Genomic DNA, 14540 nt, shown 5'->3' with positions numbered 1-14540 from the left:
GCCCAGTGCGATTACAGACTGCGGTAAAGTGAGCCGTCATTTGTGAGCCGCGGTCAAGCCAGCCGCCTCCTATCCGCGCGGTGATTACAGCATACAATATTGTTGTCACTGCTACATTTCTGTAACGCTACCAGAAATTATTTCCACTACTAATTAATTACCGTTGAGCTCAAAGGTCCTATTAATAAACGGTTAAGGAATGTGTATTTATGACGACAATTTGTGAGACTGGTAAACTTATGATACGTACGATGGTCTTTCGTTCTACACGGTGCATTTCAAGGTCCTGCACCCATCCGTCGGTAAACTGTACCTGGGCTTGTTGCAGTGACCTGAAGTTACTAAACTTCATGAGTGTGTGCACTCACTCCAAGAACCGTATAATTATAAATATGCATATAAATATGCTAAGATGAGATAGCTGACTTCATCTAACTAGCAAATGTTGTCCAGGCTACGTTGGTGATGCAGTTTTTTTTAATGTGTATGATATTTTTGTCATGCGATTTTAAAGCTGGTCCTACAACCGCATCCAAGAATAACATGCAGCTTATCTCAGAACTGTCGGTGAAAATTATTCTTGGAGCTAGGTTTAATTGAGCTGCATTTTAAAGAGGTGCAATTTCACAATTTGTGTATATTTTCTAAGTTCACTATTTTGTCATGTGTTGAGAAAAACACAGATTTTAAAATTACATGGTCTAATATTTACATTTAGCATAACTGCAACATTATTTTTTCGTTTTTTTTTTTTTAAAGACTCGAAAGGACTTTAAATTCAAAGTTTCAGACTTGTGACTTGACTCGGACTTTTACACCAGTGACTTGAGACTCGACTCTGACTTGCCTGACATTACTTGAGACTTGACTTGAGACTTGAGGATAAAGACTTGAGACTTACTTGAGACTTGCAAAACAATGACTTGGTCCCACCTCTGCCTTCATATACAGTTATTATTTTGATTTCCATTACCACTACAAAGAAGCTGACATTTGCTGTTTCAGATTAAATGTCTCATTATGAACAACAAAACACTGTCATTACTTATTTAATGAAAATTAAGCCAAAATGCTCCCCGTGCAGCTTTTTCGGTGTGGTTTCATCGGTCTCTCACATGATGAATTTTGTCTCACTCTTCTTTCCAGTGTTCCCTCAATTCTTTGTGGTTTGTGGGATTTCGTTTATCTACAGCTCTCCCAGCACAGCATTTCAGTCAAGTGGAAGTCTGGACTTTGGCTGGGTTATGGCAACATTGTAACATTGCTGCTGTTCTTGGGTTCATTGTCCTGATGCATGAAGAAGTTTCAACAAAACTTTAGCTGTCAGACAGATGGCTTCACATTTGACTCTAGAATACTATGTATACTGGTATGGAGAGGAGTTTATGGTCGACTCAAAGAGTACAAGGTGCCCAGGTCCTGTGGCTGCACACAAACCCAAATCAACCCCCCTCTACCACTGTGCTTCACATAAGATGTTTGTGATGATATGCTGTATATGGTTTTCTCCAAATGTGGTGCTGTGCTTTGTGTCCAGCTTCACTTTGGCCTTGTTTATCCAACAGACATTGTTCCAAAAATCTTGTGGTTTGCTCTTGTCTTGATTGTGCTTTCATGAGTCTCAGACCTATAGCTTTTGAGTTTTTTGCAGTTTCTCTGAATATTGCATGGTCTGACCTTAGGGTAAATTTGCTGAAAGGTCCAATCATAGCGTGATTGTGACATTGTCTTGAACATTTTCCTCTTGTTAATTCTCTTAAAAATTGTCTTCAAATTGTTTGGAAGCAACCTTATAACCTTTCCCATACTGATGAGGAAAAAAACAGTTGCGAGAAGGATTACTCTAAGATTACTGCTCCTTCCTTGGCATTGTGTTCACGAACACCTGAATGCTCCAGACCTGCAAACTGTCAAAACTTATGCTTTCATACAGGTAAATCAAGTGCATTTTGTTAGCAATATCTTGCTGCTACTTAACCTCTTAATTCATATGGAAACAGCAAGGGTAATACCTCAATTTCTTACATGCATTTTGGCTGAAGTTTTGTCAAATAAATGACCAGATCTTTTTTCTTTTCTCTTTTTTTATCATGTCCTTAAAACTTTAGAGGATTTACTTTACTCTTATTCATTTGATTTGCAGGCAAATTTTCAACAGTGACATCAAAATAACACACTTCATCCCGCTTGATGGCTGATTTAACTATATATTAACTCATGGGCAATCTAGATCCACTTATGAAGGCTGGGTGTAGGGCTTGCTGGAGGAGGAAGCTATGATAAATATAGACTGAGACAGTTCATATCCTGGTCGTGCTTGAATACTGGGTAGAATATGAGCCCTCAGCTTAGGATAATCTGTTTGCCCAGGTCCTGAAGTGAACACCTCATTGACCATTGTCTACCAACCCACTTGAAAGTCTTATGGGGAAAACACTGGATGAAAAATAAAATTTTCCTGTTGGCCTTTTCGAGTGTGTGTCCCTTTTACATTCTAAGCACACACAAAAAACAACAACAAAGATGCTTTTCTTTCTACCTTTGATGTTTTTTTCTCCCTTTTTGTTGTTGTCGTTGTTGTTTCAGACAGCCATGAATGAATAATTCTGAGAGTTCCACATGAGCAAAGATGGAGATGGAAGTCTAACTTTCAGTGGGGGGGAACAGCTTTTTTAAAACCTTATTCTGGGTCCAAATCAGCAAATCTTCAATCTATGCAAAGGATTCTGTAGAAAGTGAGTTACAGCATTTAGCTTCTAGCTCTCATATTGATCATCAGCACATTATCCTGGGATTAAACACTGTACATAGGCTTACAGGAATATTATTATTAATGTTTAATGTTGTTGTTTGTTATTGTATTATTATGCGTTGTAATTGTATGTATTTGTTGTTTGGACTACATTGTTGTACATTGTGTGCTAAATTGCTTATTTATCATTTTTGTCTGACCTGTCACGGGCTTCAGATGAAAAGTAGCCTTCTGGCTAAATCTAGCATATTTACATTGAGACATAGCTCTGTCCCCTTTAAATACATGTATTCAAGTTCCAAAATACAGATGTTCATCACCCGAACTGCTGCCTGACTCTGTGCATTTCATTCTGTGAGATACTGTGAGAACCAAACAGAAAATTTTGCTTCATTTTTTCTTTTCTTTGTCAGCACAACCTTCAAATGCCCCTCATAAAATCAAACGCAAACATTTAGAGCACTTCACTTGGCAGTGGTCTCAGGCTTAGCTACAAAAACTGGATCCCTAAACTATGTCCTCCCTTAAATAGCCTGCTGCCCTAATTATGAAGGGCAACATCTTAGTTGTTGTCCATCCAAAGATGAGATTTAATTGTAAAATAAAATAAAATGTAAAAAAATTCCCTAGATCAGGGGTCTCAAACAGGTCCCATGTCCTACTGATTAACCCTTCCCCCACAGTTGTTCATAGTATAGTAATAAAGTCAAAGATAAACAATTAAATGGCAGAGTGGTTCCTGTCCCCCCCCCCCCCCCCCCCCCCCCCCCCCCACTATCTACTATATAAATGTGTGTTTTTCTGTTTATAAAATGTCCAGGATAAAAATAAATTAAAAACGTAATAAATAAAAAGGGGGATTTTTCATGAATTAACACAAACTTTCCACTTTATAACTACAGTGTAAGCAATGAACCACTAAATCTTTTTCTGTAAGTTTACACATTTCTTATCATTTAAACCCAAAGAATCACACCGACAGCTGTAGCTCATTTACTACAGCAAAATCTTTATGATGTAGGAAAACTGAGATGTAATGTTGAAATTGCTCTTCTTATATTGAGATATCTCAGGGGTAAAATGTGCAGCTAGGGGTCTTCCACAAGCCAGGGCCACTTAAGATAGGGGGCTGTATGTGGCCCACGATGTAAAATGAGTTTGACATCCCTGCCCAAGACCCTTGCCCTCAACGTGACCATCACAGACATAAATAAAAGCCTTATACTACCCCCAGACCTAATTTCAACATTAAGCCCCACAGCGGAAAAGCAGCAGCTGCGTTAAATTTCCGCACACCCTATTTAAACTTAAATAGGTCCTCAGAAAGATATATGTACAAACAGACACGCATATAAAGCCCCCCTCACCCCCCACCACCACCCGTGGATCCAAGCATCCCACTACCCTGTGATGTAAGACTCGCCCTGCCTTTAAAAGTCCTGGCGCAGAGCCCAAATCGCATAACACCACTGGTGGCACAAGAGTCTCCGCTACGAGCGCGGATTACAGCCAGTCTAAAAGTGGTAACTTGAAGACGAGAGAAATAAACTGCTGTGGAAAGTAACTTGATAACTGGGATGAATTTTGTTAGATTGCCCAAATTATATGTAATAGCGCGTACTGTCAAACTGGTTCGCGGAGAGACGCGGTGAAAGCGGAGGAGGCGTTGTGTTAAAGTCACGTTAAGGTGACACTTTTTGGTTACAATGTATTTTTTAACATTCCTGCCAGTTCTCTAAGAGTCGGCAGCCAGGTGATCGCTCTCAGGATCAGCGGAGGAATACGCGTTTGTTGCACATGAGCATGGAGTAAGATGGAAGCTACACGCGCAAACTTTACAGATGCGCGATGTGACCAGCGCTGCCGAGTGAAGCAAGCTCCAGAGTGAAGAGAAACTGATGGACTGAATGGACGGCGGCATGTTTTCTGGTCAGGTTGGTCTGAATTACAGCTTCAACCTGAGCGATGACCGAGATTTGCTGGACGCGCCGGCGGGCTCGGCGAAGCTCTCCCCGGCGGGCTTTGTGGTGCTGTCCGTGGTGCTGGGCTTCATCATGACTTTCGGCTTCCTGAACAACTTCATTGTGTTGCTGCTGTTTTGCAAATTCAAAAAGCTGCGGACACCGGTGAACATGCTGCTGCTGAACATCAGCGTGAGCGACATGCTGGTGTGTTTGTTCGGCACCACTCTCAGCTTCGCCTCCAGCATCCGCGGAAAGTGGCTGCTGGGGCGCAGCGGCTGCAGCTGGTACGGCTTCATCAACTCTTGCTTTGGTAAGTTCTGCTTTTTTGAACAGCTCAAAGTTTGGGATGTTGTGGTATTTGTCAACTCATGCACCGTTTTACATTTCTGGAAATAAAACTGTGCGAAATATCTGCTGTTTTTGCAAAATGTATTATAATAAGTCACTGAGACACTGAAGTCAAAGTTGTGGCAAATATGCTTTATTTCACATCGTCAAATTTAATTAGTTATTAGTTCGCTCTGTTGTGTTTGTCTGCGTAAGAGTCATCGGGGCTGATGGGGATGGATTAATAATATTTTCAGTAGACCATGATACTCCCTCTTTAAATTACTTCGCTTTAATAAAGCCATTGGTATTCATTAACTTGGATTGTTTGCACAATGGTTAGTTTCTGTCATTATTCCAAGTAGCAGCTTTCACAATAATAATGCATAATAATAAGAATCTGTACATATAATGATAGCTGAGCCTGATAGATAATCAAACAAGCGCTCTTTGGATGGATCCAGATTCTTCTTCTTTTTTTTTTTTTTATCAAAGAATTGTGACCCAAAGTCTGTCCACTGCACAAAGAGACGTACATTTGACGGTTGATGTCTTTCGGTAAACAAATTATGTAACGGTGACACTGGTTCTGACCTCAGACCTGCGGGTTTCATGTCTGTACAGCCCATCGCGTTTCTTTTTAAGTCTGCTTATCGACAGACACTGCCCGCTCCGTATCTCCAATCACACTGGCCAGTTGGTCCAGCGCTGCACTCTGACCTTCTCTTCCTCTGTCTCCAGAGGGAACGGGGATTGCAGTCAGATTTGAGTATTATTGTACTACATTGTTCATGAGCCCTCCATCCCCTCTCGTATTAAACTAAAACATCATGAGCTTTCCAGCGTTTCTTAACATTTGGCTGGTTTGAGCTCAAGGAAGAGTGAAAAAACGAGTTTGTATTTTACAGTTTGTCACACAATGCATTGCATACTGATTTATTTAATGACGTTTAAGTCCGTGCCCCCACACGGACTTATTTTTTATTTTTTGCACTTTTACTGTGTAGTTCATCCACCAGGAGGTGGTAGTGTCACAACCTGGATGCACTGACCCTCATCGCATTTATCAGAGGATATGAACTCTGGAACTGTAGCCATTTGTATTTATTTCTGTCTGACAGATTTAGGGCAATCTCGTGTTTTCATGTTAGGAGGGGAAACGTTTTTCCTACATTTGGCTTGCCCAGTGTTGATTGCTTTTTGGGGTCAGGCTCATGTCTTTGCCACAGTTTGGTAAGGAAAGTTAATTCTGACACAATTGCTGGAACGTAACTCACCCACTTTAGTCTTTTACAGTGTGGTTAATAAACTCAAATCAAAGTGCAAACTGCTTGTGCTATGCTAATAAGCATGATCCATTGTATGTGATTCGTTTCCTGTTTATCACAATGGAAACACAAAGCCTATAAATGTCACTGGACTCTCATGCTACTATAGCTGTGTGTAGGAAAAAGGAAATGATCATTTATGAGACTCCTATAACTCAGGTTGAGTTATAGGAGTCTCATAAATGATCAGACTTCAGTACACACTCAGTAGCTGCCGAGACCTTGTATAGTGTAGGTCTCATTTTCATTCTTGTTGTGGCTTTTTAGATGATCTAGTGCTTTTATGCGTTTACTTTATGCTTGTTGATATTCAAACTTTTGTCATTACACATTCTTGACCCTGATGAAGGCCACAAGCTGAAACGCGTTGATCAATTATTAAAGTTGTTCATCTTTCCTCAAGTGTTGACTTCCTGCTTTGTGATTTCATTACACATTCACAGTTGAATTAATAAAATTATATACACCGAGTTGTTCTCATGCTAGTAAAATTACTTTTCATTTCAGTTGCATTTTTTTTTATTATACTTTTACAGATTTTCATCTGACCTCACAAATGATATTTAGACTCTTATCATGAATACAGAAATATGTATTATTTTAACTTATCTCTGTTTCCATATCCTCTGACGGTGGTGTTTTCCTTCTGCCGGTGCTTGTGTGCTGGTTTACATCTGTTCATTTACCTTCTGTGTATTGTAAAACCGGATATGTCAGCAGGATATGTTGAGGCGGTGAATTTTCATTTGTCTTCACGCTATGTTTTAAAGTCAGCAGCGTGCTTTGACTTTATTCTCCCCTGGGCTTCTGCATTTTTAAAACTTGAACCAGCATGGTAACAGCTCACTGCTTATTTTACTGGTGTCAAGAGAGAAGATGCTGGAAAGCTGACAGAAGTCGGTAGATACAAAATATTTGCCACATAAAGTTTGCCAATATGAATGCAAAGAGCAGCCATACTGTTAGTCAAACTCCCAGCACCCCCCACCCCACCTACCCACCCACTCACCTCTACACAGACACATGCATGCATGCAAGCACGCACAGATAGAGGAATTACAATTTTGTAAACACATTTTGACACGGGGAGCATAGAGAAAGTTGGTTTAAATGACTTTAAACATGGCGTGGTTGTTTGTTCGAGATGACTCGGAGTATTTCTGATCTACTGGGAGTTTCCCACAAAACCATTTCTATGCAGAGATGAACTGAGACAAAGAAGATATCCAGTGAAAACACGCGTCTCACTCCTGTCAGCTAAGAACAGGAAACTGAGGCTACAGTTCACATGGATTCAGCAAAAGGGGGCAATAGATGATTGAAAAACACTGCCATCTTCTGATGGCTGCTTCCAGCAGGTTAATGCACCATGTCACAAAGTTCAAGTTATCTCCAACAGGTTTCTTGAACATAACAGCGAGTTCACTATACTCAAATGGCCTCCACAGTCATCAGATCCCAATCCAATAGAGCCCCTCTGGGATGAGGTGTAACAGAAGATTCATATCATGAAGGTGCAGCTAGCAAATCTGCAGCAACTGTGTGATGCAGTCATGTCACAATGAACCAACATCTCAGGAATGTTTCCAACACCTTGTTAAAATCTATGCCACAAATAAATAGGGTAGTTGTGAAGGCAAAATTAGGTCCAACCTGGTACAAGTTGTACCTAATAAAGTCTCTGATGTGGGTCTTATGCTTCTTTGTTAAACATTTCTTAATATGTTGTTGTAAGAAATTGTATTCACAAGCAACCTGTATGCTCTTTCACACCATACATTGTTCCTATACTCATATGACATGTGTGCCGGATGTTAATATGTTTGTACCAATGATCAAACACTCTTACCTCGTCCAGTACATCCTGTTCTCCCAAGTCGCTGTTTTGTTAAAAGACCATTACCGTCAGTGTCACATAGTGTGCGCTTGAAGATGGCAGAACGCTTTGAGTGTCAGCAACCATAATACACTGATTGTTCATTTCTCTCTTTCTATATATATCGTTGCCATTATCATCTCCCTGTTATTCCTTCATCATATGAGGCAGCATAAGGGCTGATTCAATATATATAACTGCCAGAGAGTCGCACAACATAACAGATCACAGTTTTTCTTGGCCTGAGGCTAGTTTCAAACACGGGTAAAATTAAAAACAGGGCTAGGCAAACCATCATATACAGATAGAGAAAGCAATCAAGACATAGACAGTCATGCTGTCTTTTTGTACAGAAAGTATAAAGAAAACAGAAATGTTGAAATAATACATTTTATTATTTTTTCCAAAGCATCATTATGACCACATTACAAGAACTTACAGTATTCCTAAAGACTTTTGAAGTATAGTTGTTTCGGTGTTCTGACTCCTGTCTTGTACTTACGCTACACGAGTGGGAAGGTGGGTGACAACAAAGAGCAGGAAGAATGTTTTACTTTTAAAAGTCCGGTGATCTGCACACACTCAAGTAAACAGCTGATAAGAAGAAAGGACAATACACAGGGTGTAGTCTGTTTATTGTTCAAGGGCCTGACATTCACTTAACCTGACTTCTTAAAGCTTTTAAGCGACCCTACAAATCACTGGCTTACACCACTTGAGTAAGAACCTTGTAAGAATAATGATGTTACTGATGCTTTTGTTGCAAGCTGTAAGTGCTGTATATCATGATTAGGTATATGCTGCATGTGTGTGTGTGTGTGTGTGTGTGTGTGTGTGTGTGTGTGTGTGTGTGTGTGTGTGTGTGTGTGTGTGCAAATGCATCACATGGGAGTAAATGAGGCAGTGTGTTTAAGAAAACAATGGCTGTAATGAAGATCAACGATCTACATCCCAGAATGAAGATAAAGCAACTTGTGTCAAGAGACACCCAAACATAAAGATTTTGATAGTCAAAGTCAAATTTATTTCTATGGCACATTTAAAGACAAGCTCTATATATAAAATAATCAAATGACACAAAAATGTAGAACAAAATGACAGAATTTAATGAAGGAAAAAAAAGAGAGAAAACCCGAAGAAGAAGTAGCACTAAGAAAAATAGTCAAAACTAATTTGGATTTAAAAGCCAGAGAATAAAAGTTTTATTCTGAGTTTTAGAGTTAAATCAAGAGTTAAAGGAGTTTTGCTTTTCGTAATCATTGTTTTCTTTTTAGCTTAAAAGCAGTAAGTGGGGATTGATGTTTCCTTCTCTCTACACATTGTAAAGTAGCTAACAAAGTCATATAACTTACTAACAGTTTTACCTCAAAACTACTGCATTTTCTTTGATTTTAATCACATGTGAACAGAATTTTCCGGAAAAATAAATACATTTATGACAGAAAACAGCATGTTTGGGAGGATCATTAATGAATTATTAACTGGGATTTACATATTGGTTTATCAAGTGAAAGATCTCTGCTCTGATATAAAGAGGAGACACAAATCCCTTTCGGGAAGAGCATCCAGTGTACAAATCTGCCAAATTAAACATGTGGTGACCTGCCGTCAATAAGAGAGCAGCTGAAAGTAGCTCTATTAATTTCATGACCTTTCTTTCATGACTAATGAAAGGAAGATTCTTTTTTTTAAACAAGACTATTATCTCAAAAACCTGGTGGTAGATATCCTTGTAGATGCCAGGGAGGGAACAGAAATAGGAAAAAACAGAAATGGGAAAAACAACAACGGAAATAGGAAGAAACAGATTTCCTAAAGCACAAGGAAAGTGTTTCTGGGGAGACAATAACCTGACGGACCAGTTGCAGGAACCCAAAACATGGTAGGTGTGTTTTTATCATGATTCATATATTACTGATGACGGATTTTAAGGCTAATAGTTAGACTAACACACTTCTCATCTTTTCTTTCCTCACAAAACCGATAAATCCTCCACTTTTAAGTGTCTTTTAAGTGCAATTCTTAGCATATTTTGGTTTCTGCAACTGGTCCGTCGGGTTATTGTCTCCTCAGAAACACTTCCCTTGTGCTTTTGGAAATCTGTTTTTTCCCATTTCTGTTTTTGTTTTTCCTATTTCCGTTGTGTTTTGTGTGCTTTTGCAGCGTTTTTCTTATTGCTGGTGTTTTCTTAAGTTGCAGTCTGTTTGGCTTCTCAGGGCCACTGTACTAATCACGGTAAACACATAAAAGTTAGCTGAACTTAAAAGTTCATTAGAACTTTAATATTCTGATTATATTTGACATTTAACTTTTTCCTACAATAAAAACCAACATGTCTGATACTTAAATAAAAACATTCTCTGTTACTTTCCAATTATGTCTTTCTTGGGAATAAACTGATATAACTTACAACAAAATCACATTTTCAGTTTAGCAAAACTCACAATTTATCGTTCACCTTTGTAATCCTTTTTAATTAAACAAAAGCCAACAACTGGAATTTATGAAATTCCATACTTGAGAAAGTTATGCCTCACTTGCATTCTCTAATGAAATATTTAACAGCTTAAGTACATTTTTTCAGTTTAAAAGTGTTTTCTTGGATTCCAGCAATAACACATTGCACTGTTAATATTCATGAAATACTAAAAAGAATTCATTTTAAAATAAATGTTAATACCTAAGGGCAATATGTACTTTTGAATATCTGAATATCAGATTTGATTAATTATCCTGCAAACTGTTGAAACTCTAAAATGCTAAAATGTGCAAACACTGTACCACTGATTGGATTCTATTAGTTTTTCTGTATATGTTTGGTTAACATTCACATTGAAAACAGTGACTGGCAGGAACTAAGTTGACATATGTTACGGAAATTTTAACAGTAATCTGCAACACAGCCAGTGAGCGTTTTGAAACGGTTTAATAACATATTGCAATATGGAGAGAAACCTCCCAGCCAAAACACTAGCATCATCTCTGAAATTTGACGTCTTATATACACCATCACAGACACTCTCAACCAAAGAACATTCCACAGCACATCACGTCTCCCTATAGCTTCAGTCCAGCTCAACCTGGACCCTTTCCCACCCTAAGAAAAGTTACGACCACCCATCACCTCCCTTAAAGCAAGATGTCTGGAGATCTTCCAGTCTACAATGGGTCCTCTGTGAAGGTGCAATAAAACTTGGGGCCTTGTGATAACATTCTACATGCATGCAAACTGTCGACAGTACTCTTACTATACTAAAGAGAGAAAGTGATATTACTATTACTATGTGATATGATTAAAATATGTGATTAATACATGAGAAAAGAAATCTGCCACCACACATGATTTTTATTCCAAAAAGAATCAAATAAACCTGAAATATTAATCATTAAATATGGTATTTATTTTTTGCAACCATCTACTATGCCTAAAGGAGACACTTAACCACCGCAGCGCTGTCTTTCTGTGTTACTTTTGTGGATGTTAGCAAGTTTTACAGGGACTGACACTGACCCAAACATTATTTGATGTCCTCATAACAGAAGGGGCTATGGCTGTCTTATACTTTATAGTAGCTAAAGCCTGTAAGCTGCAGAACCTTAATAACAGAAGATATCAGTGAGGATGAGGTCAGAACAACAGATTGATTGCATGTCTGTTGTATTTCTTTTTTACTTAGCCTTAGCAAGAGTGACACAAAAAGGCAGGGAAAAAAGCCACAGTTGGAGGGTGGCAGTGCATCTGTTATATTTGGGTTTTTCATCTGAAGGTGATGGTTCAGCCACAAAAAAAGCTAAAAACAACACGATAGAATGAGGGGTTGCTTAATGGATGTCTTAACGTTGTTTTAATTGCACTGGCAATTGAAAATATTTGTATTTTCCCAGGAAAATGAGACATCCAAATATACATGGAATACAGTATATAAGGCAGAAAGAGTGCAACTGTATTATTGTAGGGTCAGTACCTTATGCGCCTTGAGGCAACTCTAATTGTGATTTGGCACTATGTTAATCAAATTGAATTCAATTGTACAAGCTTGGATGTCAATATTTGATATGACACTTATTCTTCAACACAGCCTGAAACCTCTTAGGCAAGCTGACTGATTTCGTCTTCTTCTTCGTAGCCTTCAGAGAGACTTTATCCAAGGACAAATCTCAAAGCTGTTCTTTAGATTTTGACTGCCTTTTGTTCTGTTTTCTGCCAAGATGATCTGACTTCACTGAGGTGTGGGGAGGTGAGTCTATGACAGATAATTGCAGGTCTCTCTGGGAAATGAGATTTAAATCTCAATAGATGAATAAAGGATAATAATCAAAATCTTACAGTACTTTTCTGTGTTTACAATTCCCTTAATTTTGACAAGATCCCAAACGTCACTGGCTGAAATGACGTCCCAAATCATGAAGAGCCTCCACCGTTTTTTACTGATGTCTATACATGTTCACTGTTCCTCCAAACACACTAATGGTTTGGATTCATCATTCCACAAGACCCCTTGCCACTGAATTTCAGTGCAATTCTTGTGTAATTTGCCATAAATCAGGCTGTTTCCCTTCCTTAATAATGGCATCTTGACATCCATCTTTCTACCAGAACATATCTGTTGAGGCTTCAGTGGATAATTGAAAAGCCATATGCATCCCCCAGGTCCTATGTCAGGTCTTTGCTAGTTGTTTTCCTGTTTAAGGACAGGACTTTCAGATATTGTTCAACAGCTATAGATTCATAGTCCTTACACTTCTTTTGTCCTCCACTTGTTCACTTTTGCCAGTTTTTGAACGATACGCTGCACAAAATGCTGAGCTATACTCCTTTGGGAATCGCCTTGTTGTTGCAGAAATGCTATTTTATGCCTTTCAAGCCGTGTTATCTTTGGCATTTTTTCATATATTCAGGTAAAGAAAGTGGAACTAATTGTGTTTCTGTGCAAGCAATGTAAAGTCCTATCCCATTTCTTTAATATGAGATTACAGAAGCTCATTTTGTCAGTCTGGTACTAATAAGTGGAGCAGGACTTCATTGGTTTTTAAGCATAAGGTCTGGCAAGGATCTTATCCCCTTACCTAATGGCAGTAAGGGTGTCGTTGCCTAGCCTGTAGAGGACCATCCATGGATATGCCTCCATGGTTTGCCACTAAACATGTTGAATGCTGTTAGAGGCAGCATAATGTTCTCCACGGTTCTTCTAGACCAGGGCTGCCCAATCCCAGTCCTCAAGAGCTACTATCCTGCAGCTTTTAGATGCATCCCTATCCAACACAGCTGAATCAAATGGTTTGATTACCTCTTCAGCATGCCATCATGTTTGGCAAAGGGCTGATAACAAGCCATTCATTTGATTCGGGTGTGTGGGAACAAGGATGCATCTAAAAGCTGCAGGACGGTAGCTCTCGAGGACCGGGATTGGGCACCCCTGTTCTAGACCATAGGTGTCAAACTCTGGCCCGCGGGCCAAATTTGGCCCGCAGCCTAATTACATTTGGCCCGCGAAGCCATACCAAATTACTATTAGCGCTGGCCTACTGGTATTATACAGCTAATATATATATTGTTTAGTATTAAGCTTTGCTTGTTCCATATTCAGTTTTTCAGCAAAACTTGTTTGAGTCCATAAGAAAAGATTCATTCTTATATATAGAGGAAAAAATTTTTTTTCAATAAATATTAGCGTTAGCCCGCGACTTTGTTCCAGTTTTGAATTTTGGCCCACTGTGTATTTGAGTTTGACACCCCTGTTCTAGACCCTTTGACATCTTTCACATGTGCTCTTTCACAATTGCAAAAACTGGTGAAAAAAAAAACAGTCAGAAAAGCATTTCCCATGTCACCGACTTGCAAGTGTTGCAATTGCATAAGTATAAATTTGGATGTGTTAGGATTAAAATACAGTGTACTGAAAATATATCACATGCATTTAATATGGGTTTATAAGTGTAATTACAGAAAATAGTTTGCCCAGGCAGAGGATGAGATGACATCTCCTAATTTGTTCAGTTTTTGGGGGCTCGATTAAGTGTTAATATTAAGTGTCATGTTCAATATACAAGTAAGAGGCTGACATGAATTCTAATTACACCAGACACTTATAATTACATTATCTCTGACATGACATAAACACAGCCTTGGGGTGAATGTTGGAGACTTCAGTAGCAGTCCTGTAACTTGCAGCTTCATAATGGTTTAAGCATTAAAGGACTGATATGAATAGAAGATATTAACATATTGTACTTTAAAAAGGAATTTCCACAAACGTGCCACTCTATAATTTTTGGCACACACAATAGTAGAA

General features: G+C 38.8%; 1 protein-coding gene across 1 annotated transcript in view; it reads left to right on the top strand.

Moving 5' to 3' along the window:
* The first annotated feature begins 4224 nt into the window (after positions 1-4224).
* tmtops2b (teleost multiple tissue opsin 2b) overlaps positions 4225-14540 on the top strand; it is a 28660-nt gene continuing 18344 nt past the window's right edge. The window contains exon 1 of the mRNA XM_026144074.1: positions 4225-5026. Within this exon, the coding sequence (XP_025999859.1) occupies positions 4660-5026 (367 nt within the window). The 5' untranslated portion in view covers positions 4225-4659. The remainder of the gene's footprint in view (positions 5027-14540) is intronic.

The sequence above is a fragment of the Astatotilapia calliptera genome, chromosome 16 (genome assembly GCF_900246225.1).
Source record: "Astatotilapia calliptera chromosome 16, fAstCal1.2, whole genome shotgun sequence".
Lineage (NCBI taxonomy): Eukaryota > Metazoa > Chordata > Actinopteri > Cichliformes > Cichlidae > Astatotilapia > Astatotilapia calliptera.
This window is presented reverse-complemented; position numbering and strand designations above follow the sequence as displayed.